Here is a 24774-nt window from a genome sequence, read left to right as displayed (position 1 = left end):
AGACAAAGGTCTTCTTTTTGAAAGACAAGCTTGTGAGCTCTGTTCTACAGTAGTAGTACATGTAACAGAAAACGCCCCGCCTTCCCCAGGCAAAGCGTCAACGTGAGACCGAAACAGGAACAATGCACGAATAAAAAGGGCGTCCACGAATGGAAGGAAAGAAACCAACGCCTCAGGAATCCTCGTCTTCCGACTTGTCCGTCGAGCGAACATTCGACTGCGCACCCATCTTCTTCGACGAGCCCGTGAGCCCTAATGAGATCCTTTTGATGCCGAGACCGCCACTGCTTGCACCATTCTTGCCTGCGTTGGCAGCACCAGCAGCAGCGTCCTTGCTGGCAGACGGCGCCATAGAATCTTTCTTCGCTGAGGGCGAGTTATCGTCTGAGCGGGCATTCCGACTTCTTTTCGGTGAGGGCGAGCGAGAGTGGTCGCCCTTCTCGCCGCTATTGCTACCGAATGTATTACTGATCGTGTTGGCCATGCTGCGTATGAATCCGCCGGGGGACTGCGTCGACTGCGGGCTGGAACTAGAGTTGTCATCACCGGGCGGTGAGCGTGCTTGGGACAAATTCGTGCCCTTGTTCTTGGACGAACGGGTGGGCTTTCGCTTGGACAAGCGTGACAGCTGATCGTCTGCATCGTCGTCCTCTTCGATCCTCCGGCGTTTTTCGGGCAACCTCGTAAGCGAAGAAGGCGACGCAGAGCTAGGCGAAGACGATGGCGACGAGTCCGGTGTGACGATCCTCTTGAGACCGACCTGGGCGACCGACGTCTCTTCGCTACCATCCTCGTTCTCGTCATCGTCGTCGTCGTAAGGAACAAGACTGATCGAAGTGCCCGTGCTGCGCGTGTCAGCGCCTTTGCCATCACCTTCGTCCTCGCCCTGGAAGTAGCTCTCTTCTTCCGCATCCGCAGCTGCAATTCCCGATTGACCGCGTCCAGCCTCCGACTGCTGCCGTTGCTTTTCCTCCGCGTCGCCAGACCGTTGCGAAGTATTGCCTGCATCTGATTGCGGCAGCGGCTCTCGGTTCTTCTCCCACTGACTGACAATCAAGGAGAAGCAGGGAGCAGTGTGAGGCAGATCCGCGAGTTGGCGCATACGAGCACCGTGACGTTCCATGCAGTGGCTGATGAGCGTCTTCATGTTTTCCCTCCTCATGTGCTCGAAAAAGTCGAGGCATGCCGAGGCTACCAAGTTGTTGCGATCTCCTTCTGCCTCGATGAGCCCCAAAATGGTAGAGAATAGCTCAATCTTGATAAAGTGGCGATTGGTGAACTGGTTGTTGCTGGCAAGGCAGTACTTGAAGAAGCGGAGCGCAGAAAGGCGAAGGAACTTTTCGCGCGAATGCAGCAGCGATCCGACCTTTTTCGAGATCTCTGATGTGAGCACAAAGTACTGGCTCCTGAACGAATGATGCGCAATCATGTGACACAGTAGGTCGCAGAGGTGGCCATAGAGCGCCGATCGGTGGCGCGGCTGCGATGGCAGCTTTTCGCCTTTGGACAGCACGCGAAAGTCCGGAAGCGTGTTGAACGGCGAACAGAGACGGCCGATCTCGGCTTCGTAGATCCAAGTCAAGAAACGATCTGGGTCTGCTTTGGCCTTGTTGAGGCCCTGTACCGAGAGCACTTGGGCCTGCGCCGCCAAGGGACCACCATCGGTGGCAACATCAAAGATGATGCGCATGGCCTCAGCAATCTGCGTCTTGAGACCGGGATCGCGCTCGTTGTGCAGCATGTCGATCATCATGCTGACCAGAGGACGCGCGTTGAGCTCTACCTGCGACACGACATGCGCGCGCACGCTGTTTGCATCGTACTCGATGATGGTCATGAGGATCTCGGCAGCCGCATTGCGCGCAGTTTGGCCGAGGCACTCGAGTGCGTATTGCAGCACGTTGAGAAGGCCCCAGTCGGTCAAGGTGCGATAGAGCGAAATGCGCGCAGGCAGCTGGATGAGCTTGCCCATGGCACAGAGCTGTTGGAGGAAGAGGACGCCCTCGGACCGCCTCTCTTCCGATTCATCTGGACTCATGAGCATGCGGAAGAGCTCGCCAAGGAAGTGATCGCTCTGACAGCAGTAGTTGACGATGTCGTTCTGGTGGAAAAAGATGAACGAGTTGAGGATCGAGACGGTGGGGTCGTCGACGACGCGCGCAAGAACGACATCGCGAAGATAGAGAAGGCGGTAGGTTTGGTGGATCTTGGCGACAATCATGGGATCGCCGATATCAACAACCTGCTTGAAGCGTGCACGTTGCGTGAGGTGGTCGCGGTAGTTTGCCTTGAGGCGTGGGAACTCGGGGTCGTACTCGAGCATGCCCACCACGCCAAGAAAGACGTCGTCCTGCAGGATGTACTCGAAGAGGAAGCTGTCGTTGAGCAAGAGGATGGTCTGCATGACGGTGCAGAGCATGTGGAGCGAGGGAAGCGCCTCAAGCTCCTCGACGGTGTGGAAGAAAGGCACGAGCTTGCGAATGTAGTGTGCCTCCATGAGCCAGGTGGTGAGCTTTTCGCGCATCATGGGCCCTCTCGCAGTCGTGTCCTTCAGCATAGCGTCGATCTTTTCAAGGTTGGCGAGACTGGGTTCTGGCAAGCCCTTGTAGTCGCCAAGGATGTTGAGTAGTGGCTCGAGGCCCGAGCCGGAAGCTGACATGCCCAGCACGCCTGTAGGAGAGTGAGGGTTGGGCGTGGTCGGTGGAGAGTCGGTGAGAGCTTCCTCGGCAAGACCCATGAAGTGTTTCTGCACCTCGGTGAGGAACTCCCAGACTTCGTTGCATCCTTCCGCCTCTTGGAAGCTGAGCGCCATGTCAACGCCCGTCGGCTCCGTCCAAACGACAAGTGTATCTTGTTGTCGCTGATAGACTTCCTCCTTTACCACCTTGCTAGCAAGCAGAATGTCCTCGGACTCGAGGTTCTCGCTGACGACCACGACAAACTGGCAAGGTTGTGGCTGCGTGGTTGGAGCCTTTTGTGCGCCGGCCGTCGGCGCATCTTCGCTAGTTGCGGCGCCGAGTATTGGCTCGGCAGGGTCCGCCTCTGCTTCGGCAGGTACATCGATGCCCTCGAGGAACTGGCACTTCTCTTCTCTGCGTGCCACGAGGAGAGCCTCATCGACGGTCTCGTCATAGACACCAGCGCAATAGCCTGTACCCCTGTCGAACCAGGTCTCGCCTTTGAGCTCGTACACCTTGACGCGACGAGCCGAGCCACACTGATGGTAGTTGCCTCGCGAAACGGTGGATGTGAGTGTGAGCGCCTCGTTGGATGATGCAGAGAGGTCCCCAGACGCATCCTCTTCAAGGGGAATGGCGGTACTGTTGAGCATGGACGGAAGAGGAGCGGTGATGGCGGCGCGATAGTCGTCGACGGCTGGATCGGCGTCCATATCCGCATCTGCTGGCGCATTGGGCTGGTCTATTGGTGCAGTGGAGGATGCATACTGATCGGATTCCAGGGCAAGAACTTCGTCTGGGATGTCTGGCAGGTTGGCGGTGGTGAAGGTGTGATGAGGTAGCTCCGATGCGATGGGGGGTATTTGGGCGGCGTCAGCGGCCAGTGGTAGGACGGGAAGTGCAGAAGACGCGATGGACGTGTTGGCATCCACTTGGATATCGTTGCTATCTAGTGCTACTTCTGAAGATAACGTGGGCTGTGACGATGTGGCATCCGGCAATGTTGATGCATCTGCTGACCGATCTTCTAGTGAAGGCGCGTCATTCTGAGCTGTGATGGGCGCGTCGACCTCTGCGACAGAAGACGGATTGGCCTGAGCGGATGCGTCAAAGGCGTTTTCGTGCGCCATAGCATGCTCTTCTGCCGTTCAGGCTGAGAATGAGGGCGAAGTGGAGCGCTGGGGCATGCGAGTGGTGGGAGGGACGTGTGAGAAGAGCGCGAGAGTGTACTGTTGATGCGGACCGCGGGTGCATGGGCCGTCGTTCTGCAAAGGAGGATGACAGCCGACACTGGTTCAAGTCCACGTCTTTGTCCAATACAAGAGAGTGCGAGCAAGGGCGAAGCGGAAAGGTGCTCCTACTTGAAGATGCGCGAGAGGACCAGTGCCGGCAACGTTATCGGTGCAGTGCAAGCTGAGAGGTCGTGTATTGGGATGTGATGAGTCGAAGGGCGAAATCGTAGGGTGTGGTGATGATGATGATGTTGACGATGATGATGACGTTGGAGGTGGACGAGCAATGATGATCGAGGAGAGGACGACGATGCGACTGCGACTGCCGTTGCGATGCGATGAGAAAATGGACCCTGACTCTCTCTCTCTCCGTGCCTCGCGCTCTCTCAAGATTCTGAGCGAAATTGCGATTTGGCGACGACGAAAGCGGCGTATCCGACGCGCTCTGTGGCTGCCTTGTTCTGTTCAGTGGGCGCCTCTTCCTGACCTGCAGCTTGCCACACCCGCAGACACGCAGAAACAAAGCACTCACCCACACACACCTAAAGTGTCAGTCCCACGCGCTCAGCCACAGGAGCAAATAAAGAAATCTGCGAAAATTGACCCTCCGGCTGTCTCTCTTCGCTGCAGGACTGGACTCAGGCGCTCTTTGACACTCACACCGGCAGTGGCGTATTGTGACCTCGGATGCAGGCAGCTCGACTTTACTCATCATCCAACGGCACCGCACACGAGCATGGCACTACTGTCCAATTCCGGTCTTTCTCGCTGTACAACCAACTGGGCCAAAACAGCGATTCATCTTTCGCTTTAGCGTTTTGAATGCGCCAAAGCCTTCCGTTGGCATGTCTAGCCAACTGAAGACTCTTGCATGCCTCCTAGCCTTGCCTTGGCAAGGAAAGAGATCAATGTTAAGCCGGTCTATGAGGGCTGATACTCAATACTGTTGGCTCGTCGAGTTTAGAGTGGAGGAAGAGGGCGCTTTTTTATCTGGCTTCGGAGCCGCGTAGGAAAGAACCCTGACTTTCCTTTTTTTATCGAGATTTTCTTCCATTTCTTCCAAAAATTTTGGCTCTGGCGAATTGAAGCTTTTGACTGCTGCGGAGACGTGAGGCTCTCTCTCTCTGTCTTGTGATCATCATCGTCTTCAACGCCACCTCTGCTGTCGCATACATACAACACGGACATACTCTCCGAATCGGCGGCAAAAGATGGTGCGCTCGTATCTTCGCCACGAGCCAACCTCTGCGTTCGGAATCATCTGTTCCGCTTCGGCCAACTCGATCCTCGACCCGGACACCAAGACCGCTTTCGTCCCCGCGCTAGAAGATGTGCTCGTCTGGGACGTTCGACGAGGTGCGCTCCTCGCCACCTGGCACGAGATAGGTCATCGATCTAAAGTGACTGCGCTCGCGAGGTCGCCCACAGACCCCGACACCTTCGCTGTAGGCTACGAAGATGGCAGCATCCGCCTTTGGTCGGCAGAGACCAACTCGACTGCTGTCACCTTCAACGGCCACAAGAAAGCCGTCATCGCCCTCACTTTCGACGCACAGGGCTTGCGAGTGGCCAGTGCCAGTCTCGACACGGACATCATTCTGTGGGACCTCGTAGCAGAGACGGGCCTGTACCGTCTGCGTGGCCACCGCGACGCTGTCACCGCCATCGCCTTTGTGCGCACTCCATCGACATTCCAGCAGTCCACCTCGAACGGCGCATCGTCCTCCGCTGCCGTCGTACACGCAGACTCCAACGCCGCTGGCTATCTGCTCAGTACGTCCAAAGACGGCCTTCTGAAGCTGTGGGATCTGTCGCTGCAGCACTGTGTGGAAACAGTGGTACACGGGTCCAACGAGATCTGGAGCTTAGCCGTCTCGCAAGATGTACCCCTCGCCATGCAGGTATCGACCAAGGGAAAGCAGGCCGCTGAAGACGACGACGATGACGATGCCGCCGACCGTAATGCCATCGCCGATGGTGGCGCTCTCGTACTCACGGGTAGTGCCGATGGCGACATGAAAGTATGGGAAATCTCTTCAGAGGCGCTATCTCGTGGTTTGCAAACCGTCACTAGCACCGACGATGCTACGAGCGACGGCTCGTCCGACAAGTTCCTAATCTCAAAAGGCTCCATTCCTCTGTCGGGGAAGCACCGCGTGACGCAGATCGAGTTTTGTGGCGTGCCCAAGCGTCAAGCCGGCGCTACCGCCGTGGCACCCTCGCACGGCCAGGGCTTCATCGCTGTCTCAGGTACCGACAAGGCGGTGCAAGTGTTCCGACTGCGCTCAACGCAAGAGATGGCCAAAAAGATGGAACGTCGCAGGAAACGCAACAAGGAGAAAGCCGACAAGAAGCGGGCAAAGGAGGGAGCCAATTCGACTGCTGCAGACGTCACTCAGGAAGCTGTGCAAGATCATGTTACCTGGACCGACCGCATCGAAGCTTACACTAATGTCCGACCCTCGGCAGGCAAGCTCAAGAGCTTCTCGCTCGTCACGCCGCGCTCCAACAAGGCCTCATCCAACAAGTTCGGGCTCAGCGTTTTGTGTGCCCTCTCGACCAACGCGCTCGAAATCCACAGCGTACCCGCACCGCCACGTTCCAAGGCGGAAAAGGCTACCCCCATTGAGCCTGTCCTCGCCAGCGCACTCGAAGCGCCGGGCCACCGATCCGACATCCGCGCCGTTGCCCTGTCATCGGACGACACGCTGCTCGCCTCCGCCTGCGGAGCGGGCCAGCTCAAGATCTGGAACGTCAACACAGGCCGCTGCATCCGCACGCTTCCCTGCGGCTATGCGCTTTCGGTCGCCTGGCTGCCCGGTGACCAGCACGTCTTGGTCGGTTGCAAGGACGGCACGCTGCGCAGCTTTGACGTGCGCGCCGGTATCGCTGTAGAGACACTCGATGCGCATCAGGGTCCGCTATGGAGTGTCGCTGTTCAGCCGGACGGTTTGGGCTGTGTCTCTGCAAGTGCCGACAAGGAGGTCAAGTTTTGGGAGTTTGAGATGCAGGTGCCCGAGGACGAGAGCGAGGGCGAAAAAGATGACGCTGAGGAAGGGAAAGCGCAAGGTCCACCTCAACTGGCGCTGGTGCACGTACGAACGCTCAAGATGACCGACGACGTGCTCTGCGCGCGCTTCTCGCCCAACGGCAAGCTGCTCGCTCTGTCGCTGCTGGACAACACGGTGAAAGTATTCTTCGCCGACTCGCTCAAGTTCTTCCTCTCGCTCTACGGCCACAAGCTGCCCGTGCTCGCGCTCGACATCTCCGGCGACAGCAAGCTCTGCGTTACCGTCAGCGCGGACAAGAACGTCAAACTGTGGGGTCTCGATTTCGGCGACTGTCACAAGTCGATCTTTGCGCACAACGAGAGCATCATGGGCGTCTGCTTCGAACACGGCCAGCAGGGTGGTGGGCTGATGGGCGGTCGACAGGGCAACTCGCACCATTTCTGGACCGTGGGCAAGGATGGCTTGTTGAAGCACTGGGATGGAGACAACTTCCAGATGATCCAGCAGCTCGAGGGGCATCATGGGGAAGTGTGGGCGGTGGCGCCGGGGCACAGCGGGAAGGTGGTGGTGACGGCGGGTGCGGATCGGTCAATTAGGACGTGGGAGAAGACGGACGAGCCGCTGTTTTTGGAGGAGGAGCGGGAGAGGGAGATGGAGCGTGCGTTTGAGGGGGCGGGGCAGACGAGGCAGGATGAAGAGCGCGCGATTGGGTCGTTGGCCGACGGGGTGGATCCCGATGCCGAGGGTGCCGTGTCGAGTGGACCTGAAGCGACGGGTGTTTCCAAGAGCACGACCGAGACCATGATGGCGGGCGAGCGATTGATCGAAGCGCTCGAGACGGCGGATGCCGACATTGCAGCACGTACTGCTGCACGCTCTGCTGGGCAAGCTGAGCCCGCCTACCACGCGCTCATCATGGCCGAGTTCGACTCATCGCGCTCGCCCGTCGACGAAGACATCAGCGCGCACAAGTACGTCCTGCGTGTCCTCGAGAAGATCCTCCCCGCCCAACTCGAAGATGCGCTCCTCGTGCTGCCCTTCGACAAAGTCCTCTCGCTCCTGCGCCACCTCGATCACTTTGCGCGAAAGGAGTGGAACATCCCCCTCGTCAGCCGCATCCTCTTCTTCCTCCTGCGCACGCACCACAACCAGATCGTCGCCAACCGCATCATGCGCCCTACGCTGCTCGACCTCAAGACGCACCTCCGCCGCGCACTCGCCAGGCAGAAGCAGACTATCGGCTTCAACCTGGCGGCGCTCAAATTTATCAAGGCGCAGCACGTCGCTCAGAAGACCACGGAGATCTACGAGCGCCAGGGACTGAATGTCGACGAGGACACGGTGCGTGCCAAGATCGAGGCCAACGCTGCGAGGAAGCGCAAGATCCGCGTGGCTTGATCGTGTTGTAGCTTAGCAATGTGACTTTGGGAATGCTGTTCAGCTTTCTGCCTGCGACGGTTGCCCTCCTGGCGTGCTGCGCGCTGTTCTGTGTTGTGAATCTTTCGTGTTCAGTCAATTGCCAAATGAACCCTGTTGTACAAAAATCTCTCGGGTGCATCTACCAGCTCCTCTGGAGAACCATTATTAATAACACCCTTCGAACCCTAATCCCTTCGCTAGTCTAGCCACGCCTGGCTTGCTCTCTATCCAGTCATGACTCCGATGCCGGTCGACCATGAACGTCCGCTTTCCTGCCAGCCCGCTGCAGCCTGACCCCGCTCACCCCACGAAGATCTGGGAATGACGTGGCGCGAGCACTCGATTCTAGCTCGAGTAAACCCGTGACGTCGATGTAAGGGACCTCTTTCCCTTCCAGCTTGATCCTGGACGATGGCGGTTCGTGCGCGTGATGCTTCAGGTCGTCGTCCTCGTCATGCTCGCGCTCCCTCTTGACTCTCTCCTGAGCTGCATTCGAGACGGACATGGGTGTGAGGCTGGAGCTGGACGATGTTATGCTGGGCGAGGTTAAACGGCTCGACGTGGCTGTTGTTTGTCCACTCGATGGTGCGTGTGGTCCTGCTTCTGTTGGACGTCGTATGGCTCGCGGCTTGTCGTCAGATGCACTATCCTCGACGATCGCAAATCGACTCCGTGAGACTGGATGATAGGAATCGAGCCGCAATGGAGGCACCCAGTCATCGGACGCTCCTTCGTCGTCATCTCTCTCGACGTTCGAAGGCGCATTCTCTGATGCGGTCGGCCTCAACGGGGCATTGTGAGATGGAACGAAGGCACTCCCACCTAGCACCCTGTCGGACCAATGAAGCTGCTTGGATAGCGCTGCGTCAAACCTCATCTCTCGCTCTACCGAGTGGAGGGATGCCGCGCCGATGTGGTCTTGCGCATGCTGCGGATCGTGCTCGGGTAGTAGGACGTGAGCTTTTCGTGGCGGAGGCAATGCCAACCCTGGTGTTTTGCGAGACACTGTTGACTGGCACGGGGACGAGCAGCCGTCGTGATAAAGCTGCGCGTCTTGCAAGCCCTCCCCGATAGCTCGTAGGATCGGATCGCCGGTGACCTCGACAAACACTGGTGTCTTGATGTCGAGATTATGTTCCTCATACTCGGTCGCACGCAAGATGGTATCGTGAGCGGCCTGCTTGCTCTTCTCTGCCTGTATGCGCTTGTCGATGCGCTTGTACAGCCGATTCCAAGGCTGCCCTTCCTGCCCGTCGCCCAATTCGACAGTCAATGGATCCATGTACCGGCGCTTCAACTCGATCTGCCGCAGTGCACGTATCTTTGGGTCGACAGGAGTGAATTGTGGATTGGCGCAGGTCGAGACTGGAATGCGTGGTCGGTGCTCTGGGGTGTCAAGCTTTCGAATGGCAGCGAGCAGCTTTGAGGCTCGCTCAGGATGCTCTTGCGGCCGTCGTGGCTGCCAGACTTTGCGATGTTGCGAGGTAGGCGAGCCGGCGTGGTACTGGGTATGGTGGCGCTTTAAAGCCTCGAACGATGTGAGAACGGTCTGGACGGAACAGTTTGACGAGATGCAAGCGTACTTGAGGCCCATCTGGTTGGTGAAGTGGTCATGTACCAGATGTGATGCAAGGCCCGCAGGATCATAGTGGCGGTTGAAACAGCTGTTCCATTTGCAAGCGATCTTGAGGTGCGCATACTGCGAGGCGGAGTGTTGAGGAATGTGGTGGGTGAGTACATGCTGGGCTAAGAGGTCGGGCGTCATGAGCTGAGAGTCGCAGTACTGGTGGCCGTTTGGATCCAATACGCCCTTCTTGTCGCGAAGACGCCATCGACATGTGTAGACGCCTGGGCCTGAGGGCGAGCACCGTTTGGTGGAGTTGTAGATGTGCTCGTCACCGAAAGGGTTGGAGATGCCAATGGGGCGTTCATGGCGTTTGCCTCTGCTGTGGCTGCCGCTCGCGGGTTGTGAGGTAGTGGACGAGGCTGATGACGACGAGCTTGAGTGGCTGCGCAGTAACGAGGAGGACGAAAGCGAAGACGATGATGAAGATGGAAGAAGGGGTTGCCTGGATGATGTTGGTGGAGGCGTTAAGGGCACGATGACGGAAGAGGTCGAAGCCGCGGATATTCCGGGCTTGGACGATCTCGATGACGCCGGTGCTGAAGCCGATGATGGTGGTGGCAGACTCAGCAATTTGTGTTGCTTGTAAGGTGAGTACGAGACGGAACTCGGCGTAGGTGTGTCGCCGGCCGTACCAGGGATGAGCACGACGACGGAGGGCATTTCGTTGCGCAGTGTTGGCGGTGTGACCTTGGATTTCGGCTTCATGGCACACGAGGCTCGACGGCGGCGGTGATCATGCCGAGCCTCGGTATACAGCCTCGTGGAGCCAGAGAGGATCACGGTGTCGAGGATATTAGCATGTCGGCCATGTTGAAAAGCAGGCAGAAGGCGTCGATGGTAGAATCGGGCGGGGGTTGGAAGGGTCGCAGACAAACCTCAAACCTCAAAATTGAAACTTGATTTCAGGGTTCATAACGAGAATGGCGCACGGCGTTGGTTAGTTGGTTGGTGGTCAATGCTCGAGTTACTGCTCTTTCGCTTGGCCTTGGCACAACTCCAAATAGTGTTAGGTCGACTAGAACAGTATTTGTCTATCAAAAATGCACTTTTCTGGTGACTTGGCTTGCTGCTGCGCCTTGGCGTGACGTGCTGTGAGCGCTTGTGCTGTGCCGTGCTGTGCTGTGCTGTGCTGTGCTGTGCTGTGCTTTGCTGTGAATGTCTCGGATCATTGCTTCCATGCGGTCGCCGCTTTGTCTGTATGCGCACTGTGCAGAACCAATTTTCTTCCCGCACTCTCGGCTGTTGTGCTTCGTTTCGCCTTCGCTCTTCTCCATCACCATCGTCCGAAGCCTTGTCCAAATCGTGTCAAGACGATTCCCACAGCAGCACTCTTGCTCCTCTCCAACCACTTATACGGCGCCGGTCGCCCCCGCTGGACCTGGAACGGCCTCATTTCATCACTTGTTTCCCCCACCACTCACGATCTGTTCAACTTCGACTGCGGGCGCTCCTTCGCGCAGACCGGCATCAGTGCACACTCGCAGCGTTTGGCGACTCGGAAGCAAGCTGTTCACGTGCCTCTCTCCTTTTAACACGACATCATGGCGTCCGCATTCCTCGATGCGCTCTTCCGTCGCCCGCAGAGGCTGGTGATACTCGTTCTCGTCTTCCTCTTCGTCCTCACCTTTACCACCTACGTCTCCTTCTCCGACAATGGTGCTCAGAAAGTTCGCGATCGTTTGAGCTCGCTCCCCGCTTTCTCCAGTCCGTGGCAGGCGTCCAACAAGGGCGCTGCTTCGTTACCGCCGCCCAGCTCAGTAGCCGACATGTACACCCACAACCCGGGCGCACCATCGTCCGTGGAGGAGCTCACCAAATGGGCACAGATCGGTGACGACGGCAACCTCTACCCGCCCACCTTTGTCCCTCAGATGGCCAACCAAGCTCCTCGTGCCAAGGCTGGCTTTATCGTCCTCGTTCGCAACTCGGAGCTGCCAGACATGCGCAAATCCATGCGAGACGTCGAGGAGAAGTTCAACCGCAAGTACGGCTATCCCTGGATCTTCCTCAACAACGAGCCCTTCACCGACGAATTTAAGCGCGGCGTCCAGCAGATGACTCGCAGCGAGTGCCGTTTCGGCTTAATCCCCAAGGAGCACTGGGGCTACCCTGAGTATATCAGCCAGGAGAAGGCCAAAGAGACCCGAGAAAAGATGAAGGACGTCATCTACGGCTCCTCGGAAAGCTATCGCCACATGTGTCGATACCAGTCCGGCTTCTTTTTCCGTCACGAACTCACCCTCGACCTCGAATACTACTGGCGCGTCGAGCCGAGCATCAGGCTCTACTGCGATGTCGACTACGACCCCTTCGTGTTTATGCAGATGAACAACAAGTCGTACGGATTTACCCTGGCGCTCTACGAGTACCAAGAGACCGTCCCCACGCTATGGGAGCAGACGCAAAAGTTCTTCTCGGCGCACCCGGAATACCTGGCCAAGGATGCCAGCGTCCACTTCATCTCGGACGACCAGGGTACGAAGGGCAAACTCCCCTCCGAGTTCACCTGGAACCGCTGCCACATGTGGAGTAACTTTGAGATTGGCGACCTGCGTCTGTGGCGTTCCAAAGAGTACACCGAGTACTTTGAGTGGCTCGACAAGGCAGGTGGCTTCTTCTACGAGCGGTGGGGTGATGCTCCCGTGCATTCGATTGCCGTCTCGCTGCTGGTCGACCGGAGCCGTCTGCATTACTTTGACGACATCGGCTACTATCACAATCCGTTTCACCACTGCCCGGCGAACCGTAAGAAGTATCACGACACGGGCCGATGTAACTGCGACCCGAATCAGTCATTCGATCGAAACGGGTATTCGTGCATGCCAAAGTGGTGGGCTGGCGCTGTCGAGGGTGAGCCCAAGTGATTCTTACGCATCGCGAAAAGCAGGCAGTCGCTTTTTCTTCTCTCTACAAACAATTCAGTCTTGCATTCGTATTGGAAACCGGCAGTTCGCTACTGGTGCAGTCTGTGGTCTGTGATTCCAAGCTGACACCGAGGTAAGTTGAGCGGCAGACTCCGGCGGCGGTTGCGCGCAGCCAGATCACTGCTGCACGAGATGGCGATAGAAAGCATTGACGACGCCAGGATGGCTCCTCACGATGCCTCTCCAGTTGATCCAACCAAACGGCTCGTTGGCCTTGGCGAAAAGATCGCCCTTGGGTACGTCGCTGACGATGTCCCCGCCGTTCCTGTGCGCCTCTGCGCGCTTCCACGCGTCGACGAGCTCGGCGCTGAACCTGGCCGAGTCGAGCGGTTGCAAAAACGTGTTCAGGGCGGGCGAGCTGAAGAAGGCGACGGAGAACCTGTCGTGCTTGGCGCTCGGGTTGGAGACGACGCGGTGCGTGGCGGACTGGACGATGCCGTTGGTGAGAAACTCGACCTGCTGGCCGAAGTTGACGATGATCGAGCCGTCCACGTGCGGGACGGTGAGCCAGGAGCCGGTAAAGTCTTGGGCTTCCAGGCCGCCGACGTCGGCCGAGGGCGCGAGCAGCGTGAGCCAGCCGCTGTCCTTGTGTGCGCCGACACCTTGGGTCGAGGTTGGATCGGAACGCGTGATGCCGTCGACGACCGCCCCGCGCGGGTAGCGGATGGTCTTCATGCGCGCATACGGCAGCGCTCCGAGTCGGTCCAACGCCTCATCGCCGCTCGCGTGCGATGTGGTTTTGCCCGTCAAGAACTGCGATAGCTCCCCCTCGTCGACACCCAGTGCCAGCTCGATCGCGCGCGTCAGCTGGTTCGACACCTCATTCGCCGTCTCGAACCAGTCGAGTACAATGCGCCGGTGACCCGCGCACACCTCGTCGCCCACAAACTGATTCGGCCCATACAGATTCAAAAACGGATACGCCTCCAACAACCGCGCATCGTCGACGCGGTCTACTTCGGGCGCATAGTCCACCTGATCCCGCAGATCCTGCTTTTGCTGCGTCCGCTCATCGCCGAACATGCAGTAGCCCCGGAAGTGTCGGCTGCGATCCATGTCGATACTCAGCCGTTCAGAGAGCGGGAGCGCGAAAAACCGCGAGACCAAGTCGAACATCGCAGCGCGCTTCGAGTCGAGCGGCGTGCCGTGCAGATAGAAGAATCCGATCCCCACCATCGCCCGTCGCAGCGAGGCGACGAACCGCTGCGAGCTGGGGGAATGCGGTGACGTCGGATCCCAGAGCGTGTAGTCTAGGTGGTAGTCGGTCAGTGCCGAGAGCGATTGCTGCGGTGTGCCGGAGGACGCATCTTTGGCGGCTGTTGCGGGGGAGAGGGTGGTCGCGGACGATACTGCAGTCGGCGCCATGTCAAGGGGATACAGCCTTCGACAACTGTCTGTTCTGAAGCGGCTGCGGCAGATGCGTGTTTGTTTTCTGAGGTAGATTGAGAGGGTCCAGTCGTTTTCAGAAGACACAAGCCCGTCGTCCAAGATGATGGTGAGAAGAATGTGTGTGTGTGTCACAGAGTGAACAGGGTCTGATAGCGGGACGTGCACAGGTCTCTTGAGTTGCGCAATTACGGCTTTCCTTGGTAGCCGGCGGTCAAGTAGCGCGCAGAGCTTTATTTTGCAAAACTGACGTGCTCTGCTGCCGGATTGGCGTCACTCCACTTCCCTCGCTGTCAGCCTCTTCAACATCAGACCGAACCATCAGCACACTCAGCTACATCACAACAAGACATACGACTTCTAGTAAGGTCATTGGATTGATACCCGCAGACAATCGATTGGGATACACCCACCAGCAAGAAGAAACAAAGCGCCCCCTCTACAGTCGAGTTGCTTTGTAGAAGCTAGCGTACATGTTGACGTTATCGATCGGCTTGCCAGTCTCACGGATATGAACTGGCTCCACCTTGAAGCCCATCTTCTCGAATCTCTGGTTGTACCACGGCTTCTTGGCAGCGCTGCGGTAGAACACCGCACCGCCCTTGCGTACGACGCGCGAAAGCTCGCAGATCTCCCTGTCCAGATCCGAGACCGACTTGTCCGCATCCTTGCGGGCCTGCTTGATCGTCGGGGCGGGCTGCGAGGCGGGGACGGGGTCGAACCAGTCCATGTGGTCCATGGTGATCGCACGCGTGAGAGCGCCGTCTTCGAAGCCGCGCAGCACATTGACGATCGAGTCCGTGTGCAGGCGGAACGAGTCCAGGCCGTCTTCGAGCGCCTGCTTTTTGAGTGCGGCGAATCCATCGGGCTTGAGGTACAGCGGGCAGCTCTGCTTGGTGTACTTGTGCAGCAGACAGAGCTGGTAATGGTAGTTGTCGTTCTTGATCAGGCTGCGGCTGGGGATCGAGTCGAGCGTGTCGATCGCAAACTGTTCCGCCGACACGCCTTCGTTGAGGAAGATCTGGTACTGGTTCATGGGCACACCCAGCGCGTTCCACAGGAATGCCGGGTTGGACAGGAACAGCCGGATGAGCGGCTTGTTGATCAGTGTCGAGCGCAGCTTCTTGTTCCACAGGTCTTGCTGCTCCTCGACCGAGTTGGCCGTGCACATCCTCTCGACCCATCGTCGCACGCCCGTCACTGTGAAGGCAAACTTGGCCAGCCTCAGAGCGTGACCCGAGTAGCCGCGGAAGTAGAACGCCTTGTCAAAGGCACACGTGTTGAGGCGCCAGAACTGGTAGGCGTGTGACGAGAGGTAAGGCGAGATCTTGCTGTCGAGCAGCTCGCGGAAGTTGTCGATACGTCCCTCACCGAACATCTGCCACATCTCGTCGTAGGAGAGCGCAGCGATGCATGCGAGCTTGAGCTCCAGCAAGTGGCCCTGGCAAGGGTTCATGTCGACCGCGTGGATCCTGCGTGGCTTCCCCGCTACAGCGTAGTGCAAAGCATTGTCGCCGGCCGAGGTGATACAGAGGATCGAGTCGTCACGGCCGAGGTTGAGATGTTCCATGTCGACGTAAGGGTCTTCCCAAGTGAACCCGTAGATCCAGGTACGGAACATATCGCTAAACTCGTTGTCGACAAACGGCAGCCGCCACTGTCGCTTCTGGTAATGGAACGAGCTCAGTGGGAAGTGCGGGCCGAGTTCGAGCTTGAGCGGTCGGTCCGAGTCGCCGTCGATGCTGCCCTCGGTGGTCGCTTCCGAAACCCTGCGACGAATGAGCCTCCGAGCTGGCTCGAAGCGGCTGCTAGCGTCGTCGCCCGCGTCGACGCCAGTTGCCGTGGCATTAGATCGCTGCTTGGAGAGCGACTCGTCTTCGTGCAGGTAAGCGAGCTCAGGAAAGGAAGGCGGCACCACAACTCGGTTGCCGGATTCAACCTCGAAAGCCTGGAGCGCCTTGGTGGTGTCGCGGTCGCGCGAGACGCCAAGCCAGATGTAGTACGGGATGCGTACAATAAAGGGGACGATAAAGTTGTTGCGGCCGTTGTAGCACTTGATCGTACCGAACTTGTGCTCGAGGTAGTCACGGCGGGCAGGGTGCAGCTCGATGTGGTCGAGCGAGAACCACATGCTCCAGAACCATCGGCTAAGCCAACCGCACTGGCGGCGGGTGTCACCTCCGATCATGGGACTCTTTTCGGAAGGCGCACTCTTAGCCGAAACATAGAAGTCGACGACGCCAAAGACACCCGTAACAGGGTCGAGGAAGTCGTTGATGCGATCCAGGACGGCATAGAAGGGCGGGATCATCGAAATCGAGTAGCTGCAGGTAAACAGGTCGACCTTTTGACCAGGAGCAAGACCAGGCATGTTGAACTGACTGGCATCTTGGCAGAGAACCTGAACATTCTTGAAACCCTTAGCAGCAAATCGCTTGCGGGCCACCTCGAGGAGTGGCTCACAGAGGTCGATCAGGTAGACCTGAGAGAGCTGGTCAATGGGGAAGTGTTCGTTCATCTGCTCAATGTTCCAACCAGTGCCACCACCGATGTCGACCCAGACGAGGGGTTTGCCGGGGTTGGTGGCCTGCATGTCACGAAGCTGCGCAGCGCACAGCTTGAGCATAGTAGTTCGGCCCTTGAGGAGTCCAGAACGGGTAGAGTCGTAGACTTCAAACCAAATGAAACAAAGGAAACCAAGTTAGTCATCGGCATTCATCAGCTCTGTCCACCGTTCATGTGCGACTTACCAGTAGCTTGGTGCTGGTAGAACTTGTCGAGACGCTCAGCCTGGTTGGCGGTCTTGCCGAGAGGCTGGAGGAAGCAGGTGTAGCTGAAGACGAGCACGTCGCGCACCTGTTGACTCACGGCAGCTGCAAGGCCGACAACAGTCATGAAGACGGTGGCAAGGGCTGTCGCATTGACTAGCGAGGAGGGCGCATAGGCGTAGAGGTGCGCCAGGGGCGTAGCAGCCACGTGAGATTCGATAAACTGGAACATCTTGCTGTCAGAGAGGAGAGGAGGGAGCAGGTACAGAGTCTGGCGAGCAAAAAACGGAGACGGTTGTTTCTGAAAGATCGACAAACTGGCTGTCGAGTTCGGGGGCAAAGCGTCACAGCGTTGAGCTGCGATAGGAGGAAAGAGGTTGAACAAGAAGCCCAATGGAGGGGACGAACACGGAAGGGTGATGGTGGTCGTCGAAAGCAGAGCGACACGCGAGCTTGTTTCTTCTTAAAGGGGCGCGAGGAGAGAGAGCAGGAATGACAGGCTGCGTTGGAGCGTGTCTCGAGATCTCAGGACACGGGCTAAGCGTCAAGGTGAGGTGGCACACTTCTCTAGACAAGCGCAACGGGCCAAAGGATAGGGAGACAAGGCTCGTCGGACGACACGCTTCGCCGGCTCAAGCGCGAGGCTTTCAGGAAGCTCCTGGAGAGCAACACTTTTGATGCTAAATGAAGACAGCACGACGTGGATCCGGATTCTGTTGGGCAAGGCTTCTGTCCCGGTGCCCACTCCGCCGCCACCCTTGCTGCATGCTCGCACAAGCCAGTCTGCAGAAGATGAAGCTTGCTTGCCACATGTATTGGCTCACCTTGATCGCTGCCCAGAAAGCAACTTCGCCAGCCTCACAACGCTTGTGTGCAGCCCTTGACACCAAGCTCGAGCGTGCAATTTACATTGTACAATGACCACAGCAAGCAGACGAGAGCGATACAGGGTGAGCGACCCAGCGGCTGTCGCTTGCTTGATTCTCACGCTCACGCTTCACCGCAACGGCGATAGGACCAGGCTCATTCTTTCATTCTCAGCGAGTTGCAGCTGGAAAGACCTTAATTGTTGAGAGATACCGTGTTGCGGCGACCAGGGCAGGCAGGCAAGCAAGCATGTACGAGAAGGAACGTGCAGAGGGGTCTAATTTTTTTGGTGGCCGGGGCGTGGGGGTCGGCAAAGCCAGACTGACGTTTAATCTGCATGAGACGATTTTGTACTGTATGCAGGGCGAGCTTCTCAACTGGTACAAACCTCCTCCACCGACTATTTTTTGTTGCCCACCACTTTGCCGGGCAATGTCTCCAGACCGCCACAGTATGGTGATGCTGATCGAGTTGCTTATCTACCAGACAGGCCGTTGCAGTGCGAGCAGACGAGCTGTCAGAGGATTATCGGTCGTGGTCGAAGCTGGAAGTAATTAGGAGCGGCTTGAGCAAGCCCATCCAAAAGCCAAGCGAAGCGAAGCGCAGTGTGACACGAGGGCTTCCTGCGTTTTCCCTCTATTTGATTATCAATAATCTTCTTCTTCGACTTTTTTTTTGGAATCGAGTCGCACGTTCGCTCGGCAAGCGGCTGTGGTCCGTGCTGCAACAAAGCTGAGAACGTGTTCAACCAAGAATTCGCCGTCCGCTCTCCATGCACCACGTCCCTCTTTGCCGGTCAGCCCCTGTATCTAGCTCCAAGGCTAACATCGCGAGGGTGTCCTCGAAACTACTGTTGCTGTTCAGCATTCAACGACGGACCGCAAGGTGCGAAGTGAAAGGCCTTTAGAATCAAACGGCCGAAAAGCAGAGGTGGGATTACTCTCATCGGGCACTTCTAATTGATGCAAACAGACGGCACAAGGCAGAGCACCAGGATTGCTTAGCTTTCAACTGCATGCTACGATCTTGTCTTCGATGAAGGAGGTTACGATGGAGGAAGTAACGACCGATGGCCGACCGTTGAAGAGTTGGTAAAGAGAGCGAGGCAAGGAGGTGCAGGGCTATGGAAAATTTGGATCAATGTTTGATTCTGGATTTTCCACATTACTTTTAAAGAGACAATTTACATCGGCTCCGGATCCGGGACAAGGTCAGGCGACTGAGGCTGCAGCGCTCACCGCAACCTTCGCAGCTCCACTCACACTCACTCGTCCTCAACTTTACACCACCATCAAGACCCACCAACCATCGCGATCTTGCCTTTAGGTCGGCTTCTAGTCCCTCACCATGGAGATCGATTTCGCCAACCGCGAGGAAGCGGCCCAGGCTGGCGGCGAACCCATCGCCTTCCCTCTGCTCCAGCTCATCAGCGAAGCTCGCAACGAGCATGGTATGCGACAGCAGGACTTTGCTCGCTACCGACGCTACTGCGCCTCCAAGGTTCACCGTCTGAGAGAGCTGCTCGCCCTCACCCACGCTGACAGTTCGCACAAGAAGGACGTCAAGAAGCCCAAGGGTGCAAAGCCGGCCAAGGGCAAGAAACCCAAAAAGGCTCAGCAGGCCGCTGCTCAGAGCGCCAACGCAAAGGGCCACGGCAATGTCTTTACCGCCAAGAAGCTCGACATCGCTCAAGTCACCGACGCTCGTCCTGCGCACCTTCTCCTCTTTGAGGCCGAGCGAGCATGGGCTTACTCCCAGGAACTCCGAGCGGAAGCCTTTGACGACGAGTCCAACCCTCAGCTGCGCAAGCGAGGCATCTCGAGGCTGCGACGTGCCGAGCAGTGGTCCCACTCTCTCCACCAGCTTGTTCAGGCGCTGGCGTCGCGCTTCGACATTTTTTCTCGTGCCGAGACCGCGGCTTACCTGCTCATCATCAAGTCGACCACCGCTTTCGACCGCTCTCAGTGGGAAAAGGCGCTTGAGCTCCTCTCTGTCGCCCGAAACCTGCTCAACGCCATTGCCGTCAACAGCCCCACCAGTCGCGGAGAGGCCCTTGCCAACAGCTTTGTCGACGCAGGCGAAGCTCAGATGCGCTACTCTGCCTACCAGCTTGGCAACTCGGAACAAGACATGGACAAGATCGCCGCTTCCACTGCTACTTCCGACGTGTGCCAGCAGACCCTTCCTGAGTACAACCAGCTCGTGCAGGATCTCGCCTCCGCCAAGGCCAGCGGTGGAAGCGGGCAGAAGCAGTCCGCGCTCTCCTTGAGCTGGCACGGACACGACATCCCCGTTCGCAACCCGGAACTCCTCGACACCATTGTGGCCGCTCAGGCCGAAGAGGCGGCTCTACGAGAGTCGGTCATGGTCGAAGCTATCAGCGAGCGAGATGCTGACGCAGGTGCTACTGCTACCTCCCGCAAATCCAATGCCCCCGCCCGGGATGGCAAGCGCGTCCGACTATCGCATGCCCAGCGGAAAGCTAAAAAGCGCGAGATCGCACAGGGCGAGTCCTCTGCCGACGGTGCACGCACCGCCACCTCTTCCACGGTGCGACTCGGCAAAGCTGGCCACACTGAGCTTGACCCCTTCGACCGCGCTCTCAGCGCTTTTACTGATGCCGAAGACGTTGCGCGCAAGCTTGTCGAGGACAATGCCGAAGCGCTCTCCAAGAGCCACTCGGCCCGGTACGAGACTGCCAGCAAGGATCTGCAGACTGCCCACGATCTCATCTTTTACCGTCTGCTTGCGCTGCGTATCTGGCGTAACCTGCGTTTGGTCGCTGAAGTGGAGCGACGTGCCGACAAGCGTGAGAAGCGCGCCATGTCGAGTGTCGAAGCGCGTCTCAAGGGCAAGGACAGTCGATCGGCAGGCTCTGCGACGACCTACAAGCGCAGCAAGAAAAGCAAGGGCAAGCAGCAGAAGCTCGAGGATGCCATTGCTGCCAAGAAGGCCAACCCGCGCAAGAACCCGCCCGGATCGCGCGCCAAGAAGCCGCGCACCGCTGCCCGCACCCACGTCCGCAAACCGGCCAGGAGCGGTACCAGAAAGCTGCGCTCCCGCCAGGCTCTGGCTCGCGAAAATCGCGCGCGTGCGATCGCTGCCCAGAAGTCCAAGCGTCGCGGCGCTCGTGCTGTGCCTTCGCTCGCCAAGCTGCTTGATGCCGCCGAGACGAGCTTGGTCGCCATGGGCTCAATCGGCCTGATCGAGTCGGAGCCCGATGTGTCGAGCCTCGTCGAAGCCAAGGCGGCTTGGTTCCGAAGCGAGATCTTGCGCCACCTTGCTCGTGCCTTTTCGCTGTCCGGCGCCCATGCCGAGGCGGTGCTGCTGCTGACGCGTGCGCAGTTGTACATTCGCCAAGCACGTCAGGCTGCCGATCTGGCAGAGGACGTCGACGAGGAGGATGCGGATTTCCCGCCACGTCTCAAGGCGAGCAGTGGCCCGGATGCCGTGTTCGACCATTCGGACGAGGTTCTGGCCCACCTCAAGCGAGGCGTGCAAAAGTCCCTCCTCAAGGCGCAGCAGCGACAGCAACAGCGCGGGGCTGGAGCCAAGGGCAAGGCAGGCTCGGGCATGTCGGACTCGCGTGCTGGTCAGGCCCTGCAGGATCTGGCTCGCAAGTACATTGATTTCGACCCCGTGTCGCTGCAAGAAGCCCAGCGCGTACCAGAGGATGTTTGCGCCGAGTACGAACAGGAGCAGCAGGCCACTCTGACGCCTGCAGCCAAGGCCAAGTCCAAGGCGGTCAAGGCACCTGCCAAGGCCAAGCCCGCTACCGCACCCGCCCCCTCCGCCGCTGCTGCTCAGCCCGCCAACAACACGACAGCTCAAGCTCAGCCAGTGCCCGTGCAAGCAGACAACGACGAAGCAGAGCCCTTTGAGGACCACGACGTCGAGGAAGACAACGACGACGACGACGACGAAGGCGACTTTTCGCTGGCCTACGACCCGGGCAACGCACTTGCCGAGGAGGAAGAGGCCGAAGCCGAGGCCGAAGCTGCTGCCAAGAAGAAGAGCTGGCTCGGCGGATGGTTTGGTCGTGGATAAATGGCGACCTTCTCACTGTACTCGTACCCTCACCTTTGAAAGTAACTCATCACCGTACCCTCGATACTTGACTGCCTGCCATGGGATCAATGGCAAGCTGTTGGGTCCAAAGGTGAAAGCAGAGCTGCGCAAAGAACAAGACTCTGACGGGGCGAGCATCCAAACTTGAGCTTGTCTACGCAATGCTATATGTGATCAAATATAACGCCTTCAAGGCAACCTTCGGCGTCGTGGCGCAATGGCTAGCGCATAGAGCTTCTAAAATTTTCAAGTTCGAGGGCGAAGCGCTCTCGAAATGGCGAATCAACTCTAAGGCTGCGGGTTCGAGTCCCGCCGTCGCCTCTTTTTTTTCTAGCTAGCTTTTTGGCCTTTTTTTGGCACCACGACATGCGGAAAGCTGAGGGGATCGCCCTCCACAATTTTCGAGCAAGATCGATCAGAAAATGACCGAGGAATGGTCAAAACCATTTTTCCAGAGATGGTGTAGGTGTCGGCTGTCAGACAACGCCAAAGACCAGTTGATGGCAGCGGACACGACCTCCATCGAATCCGGTACCAATCGACTCCTCCTGACATGGGGCATGCCGCCATAACAACAACCACCACAACCGGACCCTCACTGTCCAAGCATTGCAACCTGACCATCTTTTGATGGCTACACACAGAACTCGGGCAAACTTTGCCCAATCAATACCGAAATTTGACTATACAACACGAGAAACTTCGGCGGCCATGCCTTTCTGGCATTCCTGGCGCCCCCCGCACGGCCTTTCTGGCCCTTCTAAACATCAAGATCGACACTATTCATCAGAAGTCCCTTTCACTGACCACTTTTGCCGCTCCTTGCACCCTGATCGCGACGAGCGCTTTCTGGGGGCTCGGGCCGCTTGTGAGTCACGCTGGCAAGACCTCTGCGAAAATTTTTGTCCTGGTGGCTTAAGCTCCTTGTCTATATTTGGCTCATCTGTTGGCTTTTGGTGGCTCCCGGCCTGATTAGCTTGCCTGCTCTTGGGTACTCTCAACTTTGCATTCCTCCCCAGCCCGCGTTCCTTCAAATTGATTTGCGTGGCTTTGTCTTGTTGCGCTATAAGGAGCCCGTGCCCTTTTGTTGCCACTCGGTTCAACTTCAGTGCCCTCTACTACCAACCTTGGCAGCATCCAATCCAACGTTTGATATCCAATGCCAGCTGACCGCTCCACCAGACGCCCATTCACCGCTGCTCCTGCTCCCCTTCCAACCCAGGGACATGGTGGAGATCTCGACGCCTCCCACGCCAACGAACAAACCAACCTGGAGTCCAGTATCGATCCTACCGAGGACCAAGACTTCCTGCCCGAACCAGACCTCGACGCCTTTGTTCCAATCTACACTGGCCGACATGTCTGGTCTGCCACCCGCTCCGATCCCTTGGTGCCTTTCGAGGATCTTCCTCTCCCCAAGACCGACCGTGCTAAACTTCCGCCTTGCACCATTCGGTGGCAGTTCACTGGCAAGTTCTTTTCCAACCGCGATGAAGGGCCCGCCCTTGGCTCCCTGCGCAAGCAAATGTGCGACTATCTCCATGCGCGATCCTTCCCCGACGCCAACTGCATGGTAAAATTCCCCAAAGGAACCGGTCGAAACAAAATGGTCGACATCACTGTTCTGCAGCCGCATCTTGCTGCCGCCAGTGAGGCCATTCTTGTTTTCCGCCAGGCCAAGCTGCAGCGCCTTTTCGTCGGTCCTGCCCTTGACTTCAACTACTTTGTCATCGAAATCCAGAATCTGCCCTACACTGCCGCCTGGACTGGCACTGCCCGCCTCATCTGGGCAGCCCTCCACCAGTATGTCCAAGTGCACGATATCTGGGTTCGCCAGGTTTCCTATGCAGCCGATGGCAAAGCCCCTCAAGACGAGAACATCTACTTGGCCCTTGTGTCGGTTCCTAAAGATAAAGACAATCGCATCGACCCCATCATCCTCGCTGTCATCCCCGGCTACATCAAAATCCACGATAATGAGATGCCTCTGGCCTTTGCTGGCCGGCTCGACTGGTGCTCCACCTGCAGATCCAGGGCCGAATACTACCACACCTTCGAGACGTGTCTCAAACGACAATGCAGCAAGCGCAAACGCTCTGGACATCTTTCGGCAAACTGTACGGCCCCTGTGCAAGTTCCTGATGCAGGCGATCAAGTGGCAGTATCCCAGCAAGCTTGCGAAGATGCTGTTCGAGCTCTCGACCTCGACTACGGCCTTTAACAGGAGACTCTCCTCGTCTCTCACGGTATCAACCTGGAACTGTGCTACTCTGAATTCGCCCGATCGAATTGCAGCTCTGCACAGTCCTTCGACACCAATCGGTAAAACAGACTCGGTTCTCATCCAGGAGATGAGACTCGTCAACCCAGCACAACTCCCTACTCAAAACCCACTCTCTCGGCTCCACCACCCCTTTGCCACTAGGGGGCACCGCGCCATTCTCGGCGAAGACTGTGGCATCATCTTTCGCAACACCAAGTGGCAGGTGGAAGACCATAATTCCGGCGACTACTTCACCTACGCCAAGATCCGCATCCCAGATGACGAACCAGCGATTGGGACAAACATCCCACTTTTGCACGTTTGGAGCATCGATGCTCCGCCAGCATAAATTGGACGGAATTCAGTCAGTGACAGGTTTGAGCTTGGGTTCGGTCGCGTGGCTTTCGAGAGGTACCTGCGGTGGGTGACAGCGTGAGCCTGGCAGTGTGGAGGATGCGTGCCGGATTAAATTCAAGCAGGGTCCAGCTTCGCAGACGCCTTCTCGTCCTGACCATCACTCGCCTTGCTTCT

At 57.7% G+C, this 24774-nt stretch overlaps 8 protein-coding genes across 8 annotated transcripts; 4 read left to right on the top strand and 4 right to left on the bottom strand.

The window, feature by feature from the left end:
* Positions 1 to 172: 172 nt before the first annotated feature.
* On the bottom strand, positions 173 to 3391 carry EX895_006052 (uncharacterized protein; the record flags this gene model as incomplete). The annotated part of the gene is made up of 1 exon (XM_029886644.1): positions 173 to 3391. The coding sequence occupies one exon, from the start codon at positions 3389 to 3391 to the stop codon at positions 173 to 175; it is 3219 nt and encodes a 1072-aa protein (XP_029736957.1).
* Positions 3392 to 5121: 1730 nt separating this feature from the next.
* Positions 5122 to 8319, top strand: EX895_006051 (uncharacterized protein; the record flags this gene model as incomplete). Its single annotated transcript, XM_029886643.1, has 1 exon — positions 5122 to 8319. One exon carries the CDS (start codon positions 5122 to 5124, stop codon positions 8317 to 8319), a length of 3198 nt encoding a protein of 1065 aa, XP_029736956.1.
* A 253-nt stretch (positions 8320 to 8572) lies between these two features.
* Positions 8573 to 10627, bottom strand: EX895_006050 (uncharacterized protein; the record flags this gene model as incomplete). Its single annotated transcript, XM_029886642.1, has 1 exon — positions 8573 to 10627. The coding sequence occupies one exon, from the start codon at positions 10625 to 10627 to the stop codon at positions 8573 to 8575; it is 2055 nt and encodes a 684-aa protein (XP_029736955.1).
* Positions 10628 to 11508: 881 nt separating this feature from the next.
* Positions 11509 to 12831, top strand: EX895_006049 (uncharacterized protein; the record flags this gene model as incomplete). Its single annotated transcript, XM_029886641.1, has 1 exon — positions 11509 to 12831. The coding sequence occupies one exon, from the start codon at positions 11509 to 11511 to the stop codon at positions 12829 to 12831; it is 1323 nt and encodes a 440-aa protein (XP_029736954.1).
* Positions 12832 to 13008: 177 nt separating this feature from the next.
* Positions 13009 to 14256, bottom strand: EX895_006048 (uncharacterized protein; the record flags this gene model as incomplete). Its single annotated transcript, XM_029886640.1, has 1 exon — positions 13009 to 14256. The coding sequence occupies one exon, from the start codon at positions 14254 to 14256 to the stop codon at positions 13009 to 13011; it is 1248 nt and encodes a 415-aa protein (XP_029736953.1).
* Positions 14257 to 14716: 460 nt separating this feature from the next.
* On the bottom strand, positions 14717 to 17277 carry EX895_006047 (uncharacterized protein; the record flags this gene model as incomplete). The annotated part of the gene is made up of 2 exons (XM_029886639.1): positions 14717 to 16947; positions 17028 to 17277. The coding sequence occupies 2 exons, from the start codon at positions 17275 to 17277 to the stop codon at positions 14717 to 14719; spliced, it is 2481 nt and encodes an 826-aa protein (XP_029736952.1).
* Positions 17278 to 19259: 1982 nt separating this feature from the next.
* On the top strand, positions 19260 to 21959 carry EX895_006046 (uncharacterized protein; the record flags this gene model as incomplete). Its single annotated transcript, XM_029886638.1, has 1 exon — positions 19260 to 21959. One exon carries the CDS (start codon positions 19260 to 19262, stop codon positions 21957 to 21959), a length of 2700 nt encoding a protein of 899 aa, XP_029736951.1.
* Positions 21960 to 23139: 1180 nt separating this feature from the next.
* EX895_006045 (uncharacterized protein) lies at positions 23140 to 24592 on the top strand (the record flags this gene model as incomplete). The annotated part of the gene is made up of 2 exons (XM_029886637.1): positions 23140 to 24097; positions 24276 to 24592. The coding sequence occupies 2 exons, from the start codon at positions 23140 to 23142 to the stop codon at positions 24590 to 24592; spliced, it is 1275 nt and encodes a 424-aa protein (XP_029736950.1).
* Between the last annotated feature and the right edge of the window lie 182 nt (positions 24593 to 24774).

The sequence above is a fragment of the Sporisorium graminicola genome, chromosome SGRAM_8 (genome assembly GCF_005498985.1).
Source record: "Sporisorium graminicola strain CBS 10092 chromosome SGRAM_8, whole genome shotgun sequence".
Lineage (NCBI taxonomy): Eukaryota > Fungi > Basidiomycota > Ustilaginomycetes > Ustilaginales > Ustilaginaceae > Sporisorium > Sporisorium graminicola.
This window is presented reverse-complemented; position numbering and strand designations above follow the sequence as displayed.